The sequence below is a fragment of the Garra rufa genome, chromosome 4 (genome assembly GCF_049309525.1).
Source record: "Garra rufa chromosome 4, GarRuf1.0, whole genome shotgun sequence".
Taxonomy (NCBI): Eukaryota; Metazoa; Chordata; class Actinopteri; order Cypriniformes; family Cyprinidae; genus Garra; species Garra rufa.
Window position 1 is genome coordinate 33,936,046 of NC_133364.1, and position 22,464 is coordinate 33,958,509.

The following is a 22,464-nucleotide window of genomic DNA, read 5'->3' on the forward strand; positions in this document are numbered from 1 at the left end:
GGCGCTCGCTCCCCGGCCTCCCGGTGGAAGGCTGCGTCCGCCAGCTCCACGGCGTCAACCAGCTCGGCTAGAGTTCTTGGACCCTTCATCCCGGCCGCCTGCTTCATTGAACGCGGTAGCGCTCTCAGCACCCGGTCGACTACTACTTTCTCGACTACCTGGGCCGGAGATGGCGAGTTCTCTAGTAACCAATGCTCTGCTAACCGCATCAGATCGGCTATTTGAGCGCGAATTGGCAACCGTGCTTTAAACTCCCAGTCATGAAAACGCTGTGCAGCCGCAACGGCTGAAAGCCCCAAACGCCCTAAAATTTCTCTCTTTAATTCACTATAGTTATTTTGTGCTGCTGCTGGCAATGAAAAATACGCCCGTTGGGCCTCACCAGAAAGCAGCGGTGCCAATATCTCCGCCCAAATTCCTCTCGCCCAACCCTCTGTGCGAGCGACAGACTCAAACATTTTGAGGTAAGCCTCAATATCATCATCTGCGGTCAGTTTAGGTAGTAGTCGAGCGGCGGCGGCGCGGGGGTCCGGCAGCGGGACGGTGTGAGCAGCCGGGGCACGTAGTTCTGCCAAATATCCTTGAATCTGTCCATGTTGCTCCGTCAACAGTTCAAAGCATTGCTGCTGGCGGACGCTAACCTCGGTGAGTTGTTTGACCAGTTCTTCCATGATCTCGGGGAGCGGCGCGCCCTGAAAAAAACAGAACCGGAAGTGAATGGGGGCAAGATGGCGGTGTAAACAAACAGTGAGTCTTGCTCGTCGGTGTTCTCAGGCCCGGAAACTTGCCCGCATTCTCCACCACCTTGTGGCCGGGCGGGGAACAGCACGACAAGATAAGACTTTTAGTTGAGCCCCGGAGGGTGAGTTTATTGAACAGACTTAAGTGAAACGGTGAAGTGGCAGGTGAATGTGCGTCGGTGCTCCGTGAGAGGTGAAGTCCTTGTCGTGCAGAATTCCCCAGGAAGGTGCAAGCAAACGGGTAGGTGCTTGAAGGTGAGTTCGCGGTGGTGGCGGTGTCCAGAAGTGACGGTGGCCAATCGTTCACGGCGAATCTGTAGGGGGAAATGAGAGCAGAGAGCAGGTAAGCTTCAACCTCATCGGAGATAGTTTCTCAGTGATCTGTGGTGAGCAACCGGCTTTTGTAGGGGCGGCGTCCGTGAACGATTGGTCCGTGGTGATGAGGTCCAGGTGTTTGGCGTGAGTTGCCAGGGCGACGCTGATTGTGCCTCGGGACTCCCGCCACAATATACACACTCGCACACGCTTCCAACAATAAACAAACAGACCACACTCAAACCACTCACATCAACTTATAATTTCATCCACACAACAATCTAATGGTACCATACGAACCCCACAAACACAGTCCTCCAGTTGAAACAGTGCGGGGATGGCCAAACGGCCACACGGATTAATATTCGGGTCTCACAATCTCTCGATGTCCAATACACTTGATGTGGACTGGTCAGGCAGGCGAAAATGAAGAGAGGCAAGACAGAACGTCGCGGCAACGCGCGACCACAATAGCACTCGAAAGAACGAAGACAAAGACCCAAACAGAAATGGGATTATGAAATCATGCAAGCCCGCATATTTTGCGCACGGAAATCTGCAATTTATGCGGCGAAAGTGCGGCGTATTTGAAAAAATGCGTCCCCCGCATAAATATGCGGACTTTGGCTGATTATGCATGGAATCATGCGATCGCATAATCGCGTTTTTCTGGAGGGACTGAACAATAGTTTAAAACAAGACATGGTGTGTAGAAGTGATTATTGAGATTCACATCGGTCCGCCTTCCATGCCGCTTACTCCGGGACACGGGAGTGCTGATGTGCAGAAGCGGCACTGGAGTGAAGAGGTTAGGAGAATGTTTTGGGAACCATCAGAGAGCTTTCAGAGAACCTTCTAGGAACATAAATAGAACGTTCCCTATTGGTTATCCAGGAAAGTTTTCTTTACGGAAAATAGAATGTTGCCTTTAGGCTAGGGGAACGTTCTGGGAAGCTACTGGGAACGTTCCCGCAACATCCTAAGAATGTTCCCCTAACCCAAAGAAAACGTTCCCAGTAGGTTCACAGAACATTCGCTAACCTAAAGGGAACGTTCTGGGAACCAATAATTGTTAGCTGGGAGGTGGCTGTCCTGCATCTTCAATTAACAAGCTACAAGTTGGTGTTTCTGAAATATGACTATTTATTGCTTGTTGTAATGAACATTCAGTGCTATTTACATTTTAATATCATACTTTTGATGATAGCAGAAAAAAATCACTTACAATTAAAGCAAATGTCAACTTAAAAACTGAAGTGTCATTGTTTGCTTCAAGCTAAATAAAGGGTTTTTTGTTAGATACCACTTTCATTGTTTTCTAATCAAAAGTAGATACGGTGTTTAATGTTACACAAAATATCTGGGGGGTTTTTCTGTAGAGCTGGACATTTTTATACAAGGATGTCAACAGAGGTACGGGCTACCGCGCTGCCTTTGCGTGCGGTTTGAATGCTCTAATCTGTTAACATGGGCGCCGAAAAGATAAGCGCTGCTTACGTCCTGCTTTCGCGTGCAGTGTGAAACCGGCGTTATCGCACTGATGTGACCGAGCCCGACCCGAACCCGAGCATCCTTTCTAAATATCTGTCCGAACCTGGCCCGGCCCGTTGGGTACCGTTGGGCTCGGGGTCGGGTATCCATCCTCTATAAGAGCAGCCGTCAGCAGATAATAGGGCGCAGCCAATTGGCTGACGTGCGAAGCTTTCTGACTCACTGTTTTTGAGTCAGTTTCATATGTTTCTAGGACTGTAACGGCGTTTACTGATTTAGTCATTTTAATACAGAATTTCCTATGATGAAATTATAATCTGACACTCCAATGTACCCCCCCCCCCACCCCCGATCTGCACGATTCACACATGTCCCCCACACAGCCGTAAAAAAAGCCAGCATCCGCCTAAAAGCACACCTTTTGCATCCCTGTGTTTTACATTCAGAACTTGTTCCAGAGTGGCTATTCTCCAGAGTGAACTTTCATGTGCTTGTTAAGAGTTCCTTTTCGGTTGAAACTTTTTCCACATTGTTGGCATGTGAAAGGTTTCTCTCCTGTGTGAATTTTCATGTGCCTGTTAAGAGTTCCTTTTCTGTTGAAACACTTTCCACACTGAAGGCACGCGTAAGGCTTCTCTCCAGTGTGTATTCTTATGTGTCTCTTAAGATCGCGGGTCTCAGAAAAACGCTTTCCACAGTGTTGGCAGGTGTGAGGCTTCTCTCCAGTGTGAACTCTAATGTGCACTTTAAGGTTTCTCTTAAGAATAAATCTATTTCCACACTGTTGGCAAATGAAAGGTTTCTCTCCAGTGTGATCTCTCATGTGCTTGTTAAGAGTTCCTTTTCGGTTGAACATTTTTCCACATTGTTGGCATGTGAAAGGTTTCTCTCCAGTGTGAATTCTCATGTGCCTGTTAAGAGTTCCTTTTCGGTTGAAACTGTTTCCACACTGAAGGCACGCGTAAGGTTTCTCTCCAGTGTGTATTCTTATGTGTCTCTTAAGATCGCGGGTCTCAGAAAAACGCTTTCCGCAGTGTTGGCAGGTGTGAGGCTTCTCTCCAGAGTGAAGCTCCATATGGACTTTCTCTTCCATTTTGATTAGTACTTCTCTCTCCTTTTTAAGCACCATCAGATCTAAGGCTAAAGAGACAAATGCAAATCAACTCCAGTTTAATGGCACAAAGCAATAGACAACTAAACATTTAGACACGTAAAGCATCTGTCCTTTACCCAGGGGCATCGCACTGGAGGAAAAAGGTGATAGAGTGCATAAGGTCTAGATAACTATGGGGGAAATTGATGTAGGCAGCAGGATATGTCATGTCTTGTACTAACTCAAAAAAGTTCAATCTCTATAAATAGATATCTAATATTTTAATAACCAAAGCAGCACAAACGAAGCACAAACAACCCCGGCTACTTGGGGTAAATTTAGAGCATGCGGGGGGCTGAGTGACCTCAGAAAAACAAGCACTGAATATTATTTTTATTTCTTCAAAACCGAGCATCTCCGGTTTAACTGAACTGGCTTCCCGTTAAATATTGAGTAGAGTACAAGGTTCTGCTTCTCACTTTTAAAGCTCTTCATAATCTTGCACCTTAATATCTCTCTGACTTGCAGGGCTCTCAAGTCTCAAGCATTCACCGTGAGACACACGCATTTCAACCAGTTCACACGCTCTCACGCCACACCTTGTATTTCTCACGCTGAAAAGTAAGGGATAACTTGTCCCGCTATATGGTGTAAATGGACGAGGTGCAGGCTTTGCAGAGAGAAGTACTCTTCCAAGCTCATAGCTGTCTTGAGAGTTAAATGGCACCTACCAGCCCAAAAATTTGAATTTGCTGATTTCTGGTATATTACGTGATCCCGCTACAATCACGTTCGTCACTAGGCAACGTAGACGCGCACACACGGGACAAGGCCAGCGGTGGAATCGTTGCGGGGCTGCCGCTTTCTCTCGCAGTGGAAGAGTTTAGTACAGTTGAGGAGGTGGTCGCGTTGCAGTCTCGGAGCGGACGTTGCCATTTGTATTTACTAGAAACTAAATAAATGCAGCAGGGTTTTACATATTTATTTTTTTTTTTTTTTTTATTTATTCCATTTTACGATTACTAGACAAAATCACTTGCCTGTGATCAAAGATAGTGAGAACTGATGTTGGGGATTATAGCCAAATTTGTGCAAAACTATTAGTTCTTCAACAGCTTTAACTCATTGTGGGCCTGAAATTAAGGAAAAGACAAGATAATTGGTAAATCTGTTAAAAAGACAAATTCATCCAAATAAATAGTTTTATATATTTCAAAACACAAATGTATCAACATTGTTGGGAAGGTTATTTTGGAAATAGGCTGTAATAGGCTACAGATTAAATTTCCCTATTTAAAATGTAATTTAAATGTAGTGTAACTATTTCAGTTGCTTTAGAGGTAATGTAACATTACATTTGATTACTACATTTCTAAGGAATGTTTTCAACTGTTAATCCTTTCAAAAACTTTTTAAGCAGGCAGGTTTACCTTACAGTAGAACTCAACACTAATTACTATCAATTTTACAAAATCCTTCATCACTTGAATTAAGATTATAATAGTTTAATTTTAAAACACAGCCACCACAAAATCTTTAGCACCTCTGTTTAACTCCTGAAACAGTGGTGTCTCTTATTTTAAAGCAGTCAATGCGATTTGGGAAATAAATAAATCAAAATATTTACATGTAACCCACTTTGTAATTGTAAACATTTTTAAAAGTAACTGAAATTTAACTATATCTGTTACTTCTCAGTAACTGTAACAGATTAGTTAAATGTCGTTTTTAATTAAATTACATACATGTAACTAATTACTCTAGCTAAGTTCAAGCCCCTACCGCTGTCATCAAGGCATCAAAGTGTGCAATAAACACTTGAAATACAAAATGACATTAGTAAGCTGAAATATGTACCCTCTCTCTTTCACAAACACACACACAGATTGACATACATGTGATAAGCAAGTTCTGCAATCCTCCTCTATGTTTACAGTATGTGCATTGAGCTCTGCTGTTTAGTTTGCTCGTTTAGGGCCAAATTTATTTTTTTACTTTTGATACACATGCGTTTTTGAAATATTTAAAACATTTTATTTTTATGAATTTGACTTATCAGATCTACCAGTTGTTATATTTTTTATTTTGTGCTGGTTAATTATGAACAATAGATAGTTGAACTTTTACCAAAAACTGGAGAGAATTGCGTGGGGCCGAGGGGCCGCTGCTGCAAATATTTGAGTGGCTCCTCCCCTAACAGATAAAATCTCACTCCAAACTTTTTCCCAAAACGTAAGAGCCCTGGACTTGCTTCATATTTGCACCCCGAAGCGCACTCTTAGATCCTCTTTCCCTTGTTGTACCTTCTGTTCGTTTAGTCACTATAGGGGCCTGGGCATTTAGCTATGCTGCTCCTCATCTTTGGATTTCTCTCCACAATCTATATGACAGTGACAGTCTGACTACATTTAAATCATATCTTAACACTTACTTGTTTAAATAAGCTAAATTATTATAAATTTAAATTATGTAATGTTAAACAGCTGTTGTATTGTGGTCTTGATTTTTATGATTAGCACTCAACTGTATGATGTCCTTGACTGTTTTGAAAGATGCCTTTAAACAAAGCATTATATTATTATTATTAATCAAATTGAAGTTCAATATAGCACATCTAGCCATCATAAAAGTGTGCCACACAGCTCTAGGGGGTAGATAAAGGCCTCCTGAAGCGAATCAATGCATTTTTTAAGATAAATACTTTAAAAACCTATTTAAAACTTTATAATAGTAATTTCTAGCCTGTCAATATAAGCCAACAGAATAGTGTTTTTTCTTTGCTAAACCAAGGATATTCTAGTACAGCATTCAACTAGTTTACTCCCTTCCCTTCGTCTTGTGGACAGGGATGTACATCATTGCTGACGTGGACCGACTCTTCCTTTTAAGTTTGCAAAAAAAGTTTATGCACCATTTCATAGGCCTATTGATATGAATAGGCATTTAGGAAAAGCATAAAATTAAACATACAAATGAAAAAGACATGGCATATAATCCATCCATAAATAATAAAAAGTGACAAACTACTTTAGAACTAGAACTAGAGCTGTTAATTACTTAAATTCAGCATAAACTCAATCCCCCGGTTTCACAGACAAGGCTTAAGCCTAGTCCTAGACTAAAATGTAAATCTGAGTTGTTTCAACTAAAATAAAATTGCACTGATTGATCCTAAAATATATTAGTGCCTTTGTTTTGTCTCAAGATGCACACCAGTAATGTTTTTATTCTAATCACATTTATGAAAATTGCTTAAATGTCCTAATTCAACTTTGGCCTAATCTTGGCTTAGTCTAAACCCTGTCTGTGAAACCGGGCCAATGAGTTCTGCAACTCTAAGTCTACTTTCTTAAATAAATCATGTTTTAAATGGATTTAAAAAAAAACAAAACAGTAACATTTCATCAAATAAGTTCATTTGTGTCAAACAACCTCCGCTTCCACTGTTTTAAAGATAACAGTTGCCCTTCATATACATACAGCCAATGTCTCAAAAGTGGGAGCAAGAATCGCAGGAAACATAAAAGCTCCTCTTGCTTTCAGAGCTGATATGTGGGTGCAATTCGGTTTTAAAAAAAGTCAGGGTGTAATAAATTAGATAGTGTTGGGTCGAGTCCACGTAAGTCGAGTCCGAGTCGAGTCCGAGTCTTTAACCAGTCGAGTCCGAGTCAAGTCCGAGTCCAAAATGGGGCGAGTCGGACTCAAGTCCGAGTCCAAATGGGTCGAGTCCGAGTCGAGTCCGACCGAGTCCAACTAAAAACTACTGTTTGTCAGTATCTTAACCTTGTTTTAATTTGTACAACTACAATAAGGCAATGACAATTTAAATGTAACAAAAGGAAACCTCTGTTGCATATTGCCATTTTGATTTTTTTATTTCACACCATCTCATTAGTGTCCTGCTCAGCAAACTTAAAGTCATGTAACAGAAGTTATGACTGACTTGATATTATGACATATTTCAGAGTGAAACAGCTTTTAGAATGTGGGAAGGACAATGTGGGAATTATAAGGGAAGGACAGGACTGTACCTACGAGTAAAAGAATGAATCTGTGATAAAGGGAGGGGTAGGTGAAGAGATGGACAGCTAGTGACATATTTTTCTTAGATGAAAATGAGGCTGTGAGGGTTAATGACATGGAAGTCATGGAATAAAAGAATAAAATTCTGACTTTATTTTCTCAATTTCGAGATTATATCTCACAATTCTGATAAGAAAATACATTCTCCCTTTTCCTCTCAGCTAAAGTCATGAGTTTATTTTTTCCCTCAGAACTGACAAACTTGCTATTGCTGCGTTAAATTGAGTTCTAAAGTCTTAAATACAACATATAAACGACATAAAAAAATTCTGAATTCTGAGATAAAATAGGTAAATGTAAAATGTTATAGGTTTAAATAGTATTTTTTTACTGACATAACTGTAACGTCTACTCCAAATTGGTCTATTGACAACGGGCCATTGAATTATTAGAAAATAATGCACACCCAAGTAAGTAAGTAAAACATTCTCAAGCTTACTGAAGGAAAATAAACAGTCTAATAATTAATTACAAGCAAAAGCATAAATAAATATAATAATCAAAATACAAATGAAATAGTTTTATACGTTTTTCAGATTGATCTATATAGTAAAGTATACCACAGAAATAGTGTACTACAAACATTTAATGAAGTAATAAATGTAAAAATAAAACTATCTACAATCTTCACCGTATATAATAAATATAGATGATTCTTATTAAAATTGCTAAACTGCTTCAATCAAGAGCAGTGAGTGATTTTCTCTTTTTATTTTGTTGTTTGATTATGACGCAGTCTGTGGCAGGTTTACACTGCTGTCGCTTTAAGACCGGACGCACAGATCATATATTTTGACACATCTGTATTTCTAACTCAACACAAAACCGATAGCATTTACATGAATGCTCTCCAAGACGATGCATTTTGACATTACCTTTCGTGTAAGTGTGTAGCAATAGAGAAAGAGTTTAATTCAGCATTGTGCGCTGACTGAGAGGCAGGCTTTCAAGTACCGGCAAGACTTTAAAACACATGCCAATAATACTGAATGTCACTTTCGTAATAATGCATCGAGTCAGTAAAATTTCCATCAACTGTCCCTGGACTCGGCTGGACTCGGCAATAATTCCCGAGTCCGAAAAGCTCGAGTCCGAGTCAAGTCCGAGTCAAAATGCATCCGAGTCCGTGACAAGTCCGAGTCCGCTAAAAATTGTACTCGAGACCGGACTCGAGTCCGAGTACAAGTCCGAGTACCCCAACTCTAAAATTAGATAAACAAATGCTGTTTGTGAGCTTTGCCAGGCTACACCGCTTCATCACTTAACAAGACACCATGCACCTCAGCTAACTCTGTTGATTCAAGCCGAACTACCAAGGGTAAAACCACCAACAAGATTGCATCTACCTCAGTTTGTGCAAAGAAAATTACAGTAACATTTTATGACATTCATTATAAATATCATTCATTTTTGGATCAAATGAGTGTGAATGAAAACCAACCTGTTTGTTCCTCAGTATCTTCATGTTTGACTGTGAATGTTTCTTCAATCTTAAGGTCTTCAGTCTCCTCTTTAATAAATGCCATATTTTTAATAGTGTGTCACGATGTCACAGTTGCTTCAGCAGGAGTTTTTCTGTGTGTTTGGACACTTTGTCCTGTTTAAGATGAAAATAATTCACAAATATTAAAAGCATACATGAAAACTTAATCTCTAAGTGTGTCCCAATCAGCTCCTTAGAACAGTAGTGAGTGCACTGGTAATGGAGTCAGTCAGAGTAATAAATAATGGAGTTAAATGTTCTGATTAAATTATATATAAACGATAATATTAGGTATTTATGATGTATATACTTATACATGTATATACTTTATATATATTAAATAGATTACATGTTTATTAATTAAAACATTTGCAGTTGTAATTGCACATGTTTGTGTTTGTTCTAGTTTGTAGTCAGCGTGCGCTGATTCGAGCGCTTCGAATCACTGAATCATTTTACGAATGATTCGGTTCAGATGATTCGGATTATCAGTTTCTCTCAGTTCTTCCCGTACTTAAACGATGTAAGTTACTGATTCAAGATATAAGGAGCGAAATGAGACGCACGTTACCTATTATTAATATGAGGATGCGCTTTACTCACGAAAGTTTTATCAGGAAATATTTGCAGCTGGTTTGTAATAGTTGTCTTGCTCATGTTAGTTGTTCTCGCTGCATTCCAGTGTTTTGAGCAGCAGATGTCGTCAGTGTGCCGTGATTCAAAACAGTGAATTATTTGTGATATTGATTCAGTTGACTCGTGTTTCGAAAAAAAAAAAACGTTTCTCCAGTGACTGAATTCGTCTTTCTGATAAACTGATTAGGGGGCGAATACAAACGCACATTTTCTGTTGCTTGTGCAGATGTGCTTTACTCACACAAAACGACCTTCATTAATGTCAGTAGATGAGTAATTATGAGCTGTTTGTTTAAACACTTTAAACGATTAAAAGTACATGCCTTTCTTCAGCCGAATCAAACACACAGGAGCGGTGCAGCCTTATGACGTCATATCGCCAAAACAAAATAAAAGTCTTGTGCGCTAACACTTAGCATTTTACATTAGAAAACTAATCTAAATAATAAGGTATAAGAGGTACTGAAGGCATGAATTCCAAAGCTGTTAAACTCCAAAACTATTAGTACAGTTGAGCTTTTTCAAGTAGTATAGCTATCTAAATTTAAGCAACTGTAAGGTGTGTTCCATTCATGATAAATTACAGAGCATTTGTGATATTCTTAAAACTCCAGTATCTTGGTATTCACATTACAGGAGAGGACTGGAATGAATTTCGGAAAATTTCAAACTCTTGAATCGACTCAAGAATTTGTTGATCAATATTACATTTTCCATTACTGTAAAAGATCAAATTAATTCTAACCCAGCAAACACAGTACGTTGTGAGGACGTCGCCAGTTGGTCGTCATTTGGTCAGCGCGACATTACTTTATGACAACGTCGTGAGGACGTTGTGGTAACGTTCCATATTTTTGAATTTTGGCTAACGTCCCAGAAACGTCGTAGGCACGTCCTTAAAAGACGTCGCTGGTTGGTCGCGTGGGAAACGTTATAGCGACGTGGTCAGCAGGTCTCCAACTAACTTTTCATATTATTGCACTACATGTATTAAGCTTATTTTTAAAGCTGTAAACCGTTTTAATAGCCTATAATATGGGGAATATACTGATTTCGTCAAGCATTTTGCATGATGGAATTAATTATTATATAAGTATAACCCGTCATTTAAAATATAGAAATGTTTGTCATCAAATTAATGGCAAAACAAAAACCAAATAGTTTGCTTAGCAAATGGTGATAATTTGTGGTTGTGAATGGTTTATTGAAAGGGGGAACGGGACAAATGTTAAGGTTAAAACCATGGTTAAAACCAGCGCACGTCACTTTCTGAGTGCTGCGTAAGTGCCCCGTGCGCGTGCCCGTCTCTCCGTCATTAACGGTCAACTTCCAGAAGACGGACGAGAAGGAAAAGGTAAGCGCTTAAAATCTACTCTTATTCATAATTTTTTGCTGATATAACTTTAGATGACACGTAAGATAAGTAGTGTTTTGTGTTTTTGGAGGTTTTCTATATTAATTTAATAAATAAATGCCCTGTTTGGTTAATGTTAACGTAGCTTAGTTCTGGATGCGGTCTGTGGTAACGTTAAGTTAACTTTTAAAATCCTAAATTAAAATGTTATACCTTATTTTTAGTCTAGTTTGAAATTTACCCACGATACACTATACAGTATTCATTTTTTTTTAATTATTTTTACTTCTACCATAGTAACGTTGACTGCTTGTCGCTCGCATCTGACTATGCTCATGCTAGCCTAGCCATATTGTAAACTTAAATATAAACCACTGATGTTATATAAACTTTTAATTAGACCGAGGCTGCCGAAATCCCATTCAGTGTATGTGGGATTAATAATGTCCTGCTTTCCTGTCGATTAACAGGCCTGTAAATGGTGTAATTTGCTCGTTACATGTTATTGGTTTTTACATACATAACTTGTATAATTTTTATGCTAGTGACTTTTCATTGACAAACAGATCTGATAGTTTAGTTTTAACAAATATGTATCCAAAAAATAGTTTACTATGTCAAGCAGTGAACCAGTTGAGTCATTCAGTGAGTTGCTTATTAGAAATGATGTTCATTGTTACTATGTAGTAGTTTAAGGATTTTGGCTAAGGTCCCAGAAACGTCGTGGGCACGTCCTCAAAGCTGGTCTCTGGATAATTTTTCATATTATTGCACTAAATGTATTGAGCCTATTTTTTAAGTAGTAGTTTGAATGCTTTATTCATTGTTCATTGTTTTATCAATGTTTTATTCAAAACTAACATACTTTTTTTAATAACAGGTGGAGATAGAGTCTGGGCAGCAGCAACATGACAACCATGATTATGATAGGGATGGGTATCAAGTACAGGTAACTTACTGATTTGGTTCCTGACTTGTTCAGTACCAAAAATATATATAAAGCAACAGGACTAATGGTGCTGCTATTTGTATTTTAGACACAACCACATGACATTCAAACCATCTCTAAAGTGTATGGCAGAAAGGATCCAGGATCAAGAGATCATCCATCATGAAGACTGTGTTCAAAAGAACCCAGAAAATCATCGGTAAAAAACTAAACCTCATTGTTTCAGTGTCACTCAGGCACAACTATAGATTTAAATTGATTTCAGTGGCTTAAATATTTATATTTCAGGCCTCCCTGACCCTTCTGTTGTCCTGGATGTGAAGACATGCTGGAACTGCATTTTCTCATGGTTGAAGGAGTTGTGCAGCAGTATCCTTCCTGGACCCACACAACAAAATGCTCAGGAGGAGAGACAGGTAATCCACAGGGTTGGATTTATCATTTCAATTACTCATAGCTAGATAGATATCAATTGATAGTCTAATTCCAGAGCCTGTGAATGATTTTGTTTTTTCCTCAGTCAGGAGACATTTTGTGAAATTGTTGATGCTCGTATGATTGTCATATGTCATGGTACCTTACAACAGTGGTTTTCAAACCTGGACCTGGGGACACACAGCACTATACATTCTGCACATCTCTCTTTACTGACAGATTTGTTCATGAAGCTCTTTCTTAAGGAGCTGATGATCTGAAGAAGGTGGGTTTAACAAGAGAGACATACAAAATGTGCAGTGCTGTGGGTCACCTGGACCACAATTGTAAACCACTGCCTTCATGAGCACCTCCTGTGCTCCTGATCATTTTTAAACATGTTTAAAAAATATTTGAGTTGGCCTGAATTTGACCAATGTAAGACTCCCCTATTTCTAAATCATACACAACCACATCACTTTGCTGTGTTTCCCACAGGATTTGTTTGAGACTTTGGGGGCTGGACCTTCATCTGTCTGGGGCATGGCCTAGTGTACAAAAGTATGTACTGTACATTTTAAACTTAATTTTTTTATCTGGTGCACTTTGTATTAAGAGCTCCAACCCATGCTTAGTGTGGAAATTTAACAAAGAAAAAAAGTCAATGCAAATGACGTATCCCTCTTTTTGGTTATTGTGGACTCTTCATGAATAAGTTTTAAGCTAAATCTCCTTGCCAGGACACCTAATAGTAAGATCAAATTCTCTGTGAACATGGCCACAGATTGTGCCTTTCCTTTAGAAGCTGGAGAATAACTTAAGATTTTAAAAGGAAGATTTGCAGTTTTATACAAACTTATTCAAACTGTCTATAAAATTAATTGGTTAATTAGTTTTATTTATATTTTATGTGGATTCAAGGGAAAGGTGAAAAATGAGAAGGCCTAGGAATGACTGAGGAAGGCAGCCGTGAGGAAAATGAAGTAATCATCAGAATGTAAGTTCTTTGCAATCTGTGCATTGTTTATTACAAGGTGTGTTTTCATTTAAATTCAAAGCTGAATTTTCAGCATCAGTACTCCAGTTGTAAGTGTTCAAAATCATTCTAATATGCTGTGTTGCCCAATTTAGTTGTGTACACTAGGTTGGAGTCACTTAAGTTTTTTTTTCTTTATGAAGACCTTAATAGCAAGGATGCATTAAACTGATCTGAAGTGGTAGTAAAAACATTTATAATGTTACAAAAGATTTAAAAAAAAAGGTTTTAAACCTTAACTATGTATTCATAAAATTATCCTAAAAAAATCACAGTTTACACAGAAATATTAAGTAGCACAACTGTTTTCAACATTGATAATAATCAAAAATGTTTCTTGAGCATCAAATCATATGAGAATGATCATGTGAAACTGAAGACTGGAGTAAAGGCTATTGAAAAATTCACCTTTGCATTTGAAATGCATTTTAAAGTGTATTTGAAAAACAACAGAAAACATTTTAAATTAAAATATTTCACAGTATTATTGTTTTGTATTGTAAGTTAAATATAAATATAGCTTTGGTGTGCAGAAGAGACTTCTATCGAAAAACATGAAAAAAAAACTGAAAGACTGCAGATTTTGACTGGTTGTGTGTACATACAGTAGCAACATTAACAAGGTGATTCTCCCTTTCAGCTGCCAGAGAAGGATATTGACAGTACAGCCTCAGGATAGCGAAGAGGAAGAAAAACACCTTTGACATAATTTTCTCATACATTTGCCATGTGTTATTATAAAAACAATAAACCTGACTACAATAATATGGTCAATTTTATTAAAAGTTTCAAGTTTGCAAAGAATCTGGAGTATGTGGCACTGCATTAGAGGTACTCTTTGCTGAATTACACCAAGTGCTGAGCAGGAACCTTATTCTTTAGCAAAACTCCTCATCAAATCTCCAAGAGTAGATCAAGAGTGAAGTGTCACCCTCCTATCCTTTCCTCAGAAGAGAGTACCTTCTGCTGCTGTGGTAAGAAAGACATTCTTCTTTTTCTCTCACAACTGTCCAGAACCTAAATTCTCAGCAAAGAGTCTTCTCCACAGCTGGGGACAGAGATCTCCGATTTTTCTGAAAAGTCAACAGGCTCATTTTCTGTATGTTTTTTGGGTGGGCCTAATACAGGGGAGATGTAATCTCTACATTGTTATATTAACATGTTCTTACTGTTTATTAATGTTTCTATTTTCTTTATTTCTGTTATATTCTGAGAAGAACTATGGTCCTTTTGGTAATTGTTTAGGTTTTGCTTCTGATAGTGAAGCAGTATTAAAGCACATCACCACCAGATATTTGTAGCAGGTGTTTCATACACAGGACACTCAGAAAACAAATTAACTTAAAGTAATACAGAAATCACTACTGAATTGTTTCTATCTTTGTATCAGTATTTTTGTACCAAATTAGGGGAGTTCTGTTAATAAGAGTACTCATAATTATTACTCTACTATACCCATCATTAATTAAATATTTAATCTTTTTCAGTAAAAGTAAAACATTTTAATCAGTAGTTGTATCATTCTTTACTTTGTACTTTATGTGATGGTTTGAATTATCTGTGTGAATGTCTTGCCAGCACTTTACATGGTTAAATAATAGGTGTCATGTTTAAAATGCAATGGCTTAGTATGTGTAGAAAATAACACTGAATAAATTGTGATTTAATAAATGAATGCACTGTTTTTGCTAATTTTCTGTTGGAATTTAATGATTTTGTATTGGTTTGCATGTATGCAGTGAATATATTCACTAAAAAACTACAACAATTTGAAAACATAAGAACTTAGTGTTTTTTTTTACAGCAGAAAATGTTTGAGTTTGTCATTATATACTGATTTCAAGGTGGTAGTAGCACATCCTCGGACAGGACTAAAGGTGAGAAGCAAATATTAAAAATACTGGGAAGGTGCTAGTTTGGTCGTTAGGACGTACTTGCCACGTCCTAGCAACGTAACACGATAACGTCGCTACGACGAATATGGGAATCACAAAGTTACGTCGCTGGTACGTTATTTGGAACGTCGCCGCGACCAATGTGGTCCTTTATAGTAACGTCCTCACGACGTGCCAGTTTGGTCGTGGAGACGTACTCACCACGTTCCAGCAACGTACCAAATAACGTCGCTACGACGAATATGGGAATCACAAAGTTACGTCGCTGCAACGTTATTTGGTACGTCGCTGCGACGAATATGGTCCGGTCCAGTAACGTCATCACGACGTAACTGTGTTAGCTGGGCTGTCCCTTTAAGTCCTTGTTGTACTCAGGATGACTTCTGTAGCATCTGAAGTGACAACGAGATGTTTTTACACACGTTTAATTCAACTCAGAGGGACATGAATGCATAACCTCCAGTTACACATGCAAAATAATATTTTGATATTTTAAACATAAATATTTGGAATATGTTAAATGTGAAATTAAAACCGCCAGTAGGTGTCAGTAAGTCCATGTTAATGAGTCATTGCGATTGAACCGAATCATTTAAACGGTTCATTCATTCAAGAACGAAACACCGTCATTTCGCAGAGACGTAAATCAGTGCCCTGGCAGTGTTTGGAAAGATTTTTGTCGGCGAAATAAAGTAAAAACAGGCATTATTGTGTCTAAAATGCAAGTTCTTTAACATTAACTTCTTGTTTATTGAACTGTTGTATAAAATCAATATCAAATTTGTAATCATGCAGGTTTTTGGCGGAAAACGTGGCACTCTTCGCGTGATACTGATTATGAAATTACTTAAATATATTTTCTCCCCCTCCCCATATCATACGTGCTCAATCTACATGCATTTTAATAGACTTAATTATGCAGTGACAAAACGCACTGTAAACACGCTTCCTCAGTCTAACTTAATCTTCATCACATAACGTTAACGCATTCGTGCAGTGCACTCTGTCAGGCGTGTTTTATTTGGTTTTTGCGATATACAGAATAATGTCAAAGCCCACATTGTTGAAACAACGTTACCAAAGACGATATATGTCGCACACCCCAACCCAGAGATCTGTATGTTCTAAATTAGGTTATAAACGCCAACATGACACCAGTAAAAGCGTGAATTCACAGTTATTCGGCAAAATACAATGTAATGTACGTGATTCATGACTTAATAAATACAAAGCTCAGTACTTACCATAACTTTAAGGATAGAAAATCCGTCTGTAAATGATGTTCTGTCGCCCCTCAGCATCGTCTCCGCTCTCTTGTTCTCCCGCGCACAGGAATTTGAATTCACTCCACCAACGGTTTCTCTCAGGCGCATGCGTACTCGCCTTTTCTGCTGCAAAGCTTGTTCGGCTAAAACAGATTTTTCACTTCTTCTTGGTAGATTGGCTGAGCACAATTTAATATGTTTGGCCAATTTAAATTTTTCATTTTAACTTCAGACCTTCAACTAAAATTACTACAATGCATTATTTTGTTTGGGGATAATTATTGGGAAGCAATTAATTGAGTCAATATTTATTTGTCAGAAATTGAAATTTTTTACAGTGTTGTTAATTGAAGATGCAGGACAGCCACCTAGTAGTGCATTACAATAGTCCAGTCTAGACGTCATGAATGCATCAACTGACTTTTCTGCATCAGAAACAAGTAACATGTTCTGTTATAGTTTACTGTAATAGTTACTCATTTTGTATTTTAAATATGAAATGATGTAACATGTACTTTGTTACTCTCCAACTCTTTAGCCAAACAATAAAATACAAACCAAAAATCACTCATCATAACTCTGGGTTTAATTAGAAAATATTTCTTAATTGAAATCATGCTTTTAAATTCTGTAGCGTGAAGATAAATGGCAGATTTTGTGTGTTTTTTCTTAAGGAGCTAGTGTTTTTATTTATAATTATATGGTAGTTGTGATAAAAGCACAACAAAATATATGTTACAAATAATAGTTTTTAATTATGGCTATAATTAATGGCTAAAATTAGAAGGAAATGCATTTAATAGAGACAGATCAGTAGCAGTATTTGTATGAGACTGATCTTCATTAACAATAGGCTACTTGGTGATAAGATGCCAATAAGCCACATATTTTGTTTATATGTTGTTTTACATTCCACTTACATTGTTTAATTTGGAGATTTAATGTGAAATTGTTTATTGTCAAATAGTTAGTTTTTAATTATTTGACAGCACTAGTCTAATTGTTTTGATGTCTGTTGCTTTGTGGCATTAAACTGTTGTTAACTTACATTTTTCTTATTTCACCTCAGACCTGATGGCACTGAAAGAGGAGAGTCAAGAACTCAATGTAACAGAAGAGAAAGATCAAAATGAGAAACATGATTTCAAAACCGAACAAAAATCAATTAGTTGCTCACAGAATAAAAAGACTTCATCACTAGAAATAAATAAAAAAACACAAACTTCAAACCTTAATTCTAACATGAGAATTCACACTGAAGAGAGACCTTACAGCTGCCAACAGTGTGGGAAGAGTTTCTCACGAAATGGAGATCTTAAGAGTCACATGAAAATTCACATTGAAAAGAAGCCGTTAATATGCTCTCAGTGTGGAAAGAGTTTTACATGGAAAAAAAACCTTACTGTCCACATGAGAGTTCACACTGGAGAGAAGCCTTTCATCTGCAAACTTTGTGGGAAGAGTTTTACACAGAAACATTACTTTACTGTCCACATGAGAATTCACACTGGAGAGAAGCCTTTCATCTGTAAACTGTGTGGAAGGAGTTTCACATGTAATGGAAAACTTAAGATTCACATGAGAAGTCACTCTGAAGAGAATCGATTCCAATGTGATCAATGTGGAAAGAGTTTTACTCTAAAATATTATCTTAATATCCACATGAGAAATCATACTGGAGAGAGACCTTACTCCTGCAAACAGTGTGGGAAGAGTTTCTCACGAAAAGGAGTTCTTCAGACTCACATGAAAATTCACACTGGAGAGAAGCATTTCACCTGCCCTCAGTGTGGAAAGAGTTTCACATATAAAGCAAGCCTTAAGATTCACTTGAGCACTCACACTGGAGAGAAACCTTTCACCTGTGAACAGTGTGGAAAGAGTTTCACACGTAAAGGAAACCTTAAGGTTCACATGACAGTTCACACTGGAGAGAAATCGTACAAGTGTCTTCAGTGTGAGAAGAGTTTCACACTTCAAAGCAGCCTGAAACGTCATGTGCAAACTCATTCTGGAAAGAAACTGCCGTTTTCTTCAATGCAAGAAGAGGTTTAGAAAAAGGAGCAATTTCTACAATCATCTACACATTCATTTTGAAATACATTCAATTGTAGTCTAAGTACTAAAACATTCTTTTTCATCTCACTTACAGAACAATCATGCAAATAAGGCCCAATCCCAATTCTATTTTCTACCCCTCCGCCTACCCCTCGCCCCTTCCCCTTGTCCCTTGAAACAAAGTGTAAAGGGGAAGGGCTAAAATATTTCCCCTAAGAAATGGGACACCACTACAATACTGTGATACGTCATCATACGTTGTCGCTAGTTCCTAATGTTACGTCAGAGGACATGCGCAGATGTTTATCACTCATTTCAAGATGTCAAAAATGTTGTCATGTTGCAAAAAATACAAATGTACGGTGTACGCACCGTTCATACACATGTGGCCGTAAGCAAAACAAACAACGCATTATCACATGCGCGGCAAATTGCTAATCAGTGTAGTGGTGCCTGGAGAAGTATATATGCTTCATTTGTGAATTTCGTTTTGAACTTTCTATTTGAACGCATTCGTTTTCTGGATCCTTGGACTAAAATGTTTACAGGGGTTCACTGGTTTAAGAAATTTCTGATCGTAAAAATCAGCTTCTTTTTATTTGTAAGGTATCGTTTTTATTATGATTTAAATTACTGGTGCGGTGAGCGGGTGCATTAGGCGCAATCATTAAAGACATTTCAAAGCAAGCCGGCTCCACGGTCCTGACTGCATCATCACTGCCTTTATTGGGTGTTTTGAGCGAATATTTACATTTATTCACATGACTGGATGCGGTGGACTGCCATGATTTTGGCGAATGCAGGACACTACCGAATAATGCGCATCAGAGGGGATTTAAAAAGTGGAAATTGCCGTGCCACTGGTCTTTCATGTTTCTAACATGCAGTCAAGTGTAAATGCATAAAATATATTTTGTAATATCGTGCAATCAGTGCTATCTGCTAGCAAACTTTAGCGATTTTTTTGCAAACGTTTATTTACAAAACAACACCATAAACACAAACACAAGATTGAAGGTAATATAAATATAATGAAACATTGTCATGAAAATCCTTATTAAAGTCAAAAATTACTTATATTTCCGAGTCTGCTTGCTCGAGTGAGCAGCCATGTTGGAAATTTCTCTTAGCCCTTCGTTTGAAGTGAGGTCCTGAAAAATCTTCGTTTTGAGGGCTATCTGGCCCTTCCCCTTACCCCTACCCCTCCAACCAAAAGAGAAATGAGACACCCCTACCCCTTCACGTGAACGCGCCAAACGGAGGGGTAGGGCTAAGTGTAGGGCTAAGGGGTAGAATTGGGATTGAGCCAAAGAGACTTTATCTGTGTTCTTTGTTCAAGAGTGTATTGAGAAAAAAGCTGTGTGAAATCAAGACTATGTTCGCACCGGAGCTGAATGTGGATTAAATCTGATCACCTTCATGCATCCTTCATCTCTTTTTGATTCACTATAAGGCTTTTTTTGTTTGTTTTTGTACTTCTGAGGCCATACCCGACCATTTGCTTTACTGTAGTTTCAAACATTGAGTGATTACAGTAGATTCCCTCAAATTGTGACTATGAAGAGTATGTCACTCAATTCCATGTGTTGATTTCTCTGAATCAAAATATTAGTCAAACATTTACCTTGCTGGGAAAGCAACAATGTAACTGGAAGATTATAAATGAATTGACATCAACTGAACAAAATTCCCAATGATTGTATGTGTATTTTAGCTTATTGTTTAGTTAATTTCATTTTAATGTCAACCTGATCTCACAGAAATGCGTGAAATGAACACGAACCCTTAATCCCGATATACGTGGTGGTGGCACGGAATGTGCTGAAAATACGTGTCGGCATCACGGAAACAACACACATACAAAGTCAATGAGGCTAATTTTTCGTGGTGGACACACGGATTCGTTCTCACTCCACTCCCAACTCGTCATATATTCACGCTTGGTCAGCGTCACATTTAGACGTGCAGGGATTCCCTATAGAATCTTTTTTTTATATATATAAAATAAAGGCTGTCTGATATCAAAGTGATGTCTGTGAAACAGCGTTCAGCGTTTAACAACGCTCCATAGAGAGCAACACCATTGTCCTAAGCACTTTAAGTGTTTCCTAGTTTTTATCGAAGGCTTATTGATAAGCGGACTGTATGTAATGTGCTGTGATTATGTTTGCTTAATCAAAGATTAATCAGCGCAATGCGATTAATAATAATCGTTATTATTTAATTGTTTGTTTGTTTGTTTGTTTATTGGCTGACTGATTGATTATTTATATTGTATTTTTATTAATAAATCAATCCATCTGTGGCGCTGACGTCATTATATGGCGCAATCCCAAGATGCATTGCGATTTTCCACTCGGTAAGTAGAACAGTTCATTCATATAAATACGAAAAATTACTTACATTTTCGGTACAAAAACTGTTCAGTCAGGTCAAGAAGTTGTGTTTAGAACCTTTAGAAGTGCAAGGTAGTAGTTTCGTAATGCAGTAAATGACAGCAGACATTATAAAAACATAATTAGCTGCACCAAATGTGTAGTATGCTAGCTAAGTTAGCTAATTAAATTCAAGTTTGTTTATTTTTTTGCTCATATAATCATTCAAGGTAATATGGTAGGAGATTGTATGATTTTTATGATGTGTTTTCATATTACAGTAGCTCACAACACTTCAGCCATTTATTAATGTTGAGATGAGGAACAGTGTTGCCAGATTGGTTTGTTTTCCAGTAATTGTTAGAAGTCCACACAAAAACACAAATCTTAACAATGGTACACAATACAAATGTATTCATAGCTACGACAATACTGTGGCTTATCACAATTATTTAATAAAGCAAATTAAGTGTTCTTCTCTAAAGAAAGCTACGTTGTTTCTACATGGTAAACTATTTTCCATGTCTGTCATTTGGCATAACAGAGATATCAAAGTTTCACCTATCCAAGCCCAATTTATCCCAAGTAGCACATTCAAAACCAGTCAAAAACTGCCCAATCTGCCAACACTGATGAAAAAATAACTGGTAAAATTGTAAGAAATTCAGATTTTTTTTTTCTCATATCAGGTCCTTCACATTTACCAGCTTCTCACATCTCCTTTATTTAACTTGACCGACACACACAAAACCAAAGGCACTTTTAAGAGCCACGTCCATTTTGTTAACCTGTTGTCTCTCTGTAGCTCACTGGCCCTGTCTCTCTCTCTCTATCTCACTCACTCTTTCTCTCTATCTGTCTGTTTACATCTGTATTTGTCATATCTGTCCATCTTTGTTGTGAGTCTTTCTGTCTGTTTGTATTTCTGCCCATCTCCATGAGTGATTCAGAACTCCAAGAACAGTTTATGAAGCTGGATAACCTGGTAGATCATCATCAAATCAGCGATGAGCTCCAGAGTCTTGATGACTTGCTTGGTGAGCTGCAGAAACAGGAGGAAGCAGCACCAGTAAAGACACCTGAACCAAGGGTGCATTGGAGAAAAAGAGACATTGATGGAAACAAGGTCAAGCAAGAACCAGTCAAATAAAGGTCAGTATAATTGTAGATTCAATATATTACATATCTACATTGTTTAGGCCCTTATGAATGTATCAAACTCATAAAAGGTCAGAGAAACAATCAAACCAGAACTGCTCACTTGATTTTTGACATGA

General features: G+C 37.9%; 2 protein-coding genes across 2 annotated transcripts in view; one reads left to right on the forward strand and one right to left on the reverse strand.

Moving 5' to 3' along the window:
* Positions 1 to 3,009: 3,009 nt before the first annotated feature.
* Positions 3,010 to 22,464, reverse strand: part of LOC141333909 (uncharacterized) — a 61,551-nt gene continuing 42,096 nt past the window's right edge. Inside the window, exon 3 of the mRNA XM_073839063.1 lies at positions 3,010 to 3,626. Coding sequence (XP_073695164.1) covers positions 3,010 to 3,626 — 617 coding nt within the window. The remainder of the gene's footprint in view (positions 3,627 to 22,464) is intronic.
* LOC141333340 (uncharacterized) lies at positions 17,997 to 18,809 on the forward strand. Its single transcript, XM_073838320.1, has one exon. It carries the CDS (start codon positions 17,997 to 17,999, stop codon positions 18,807 to 18,809), a length of 813 nt encoding a protein of 270 aa, XP_073694421.1.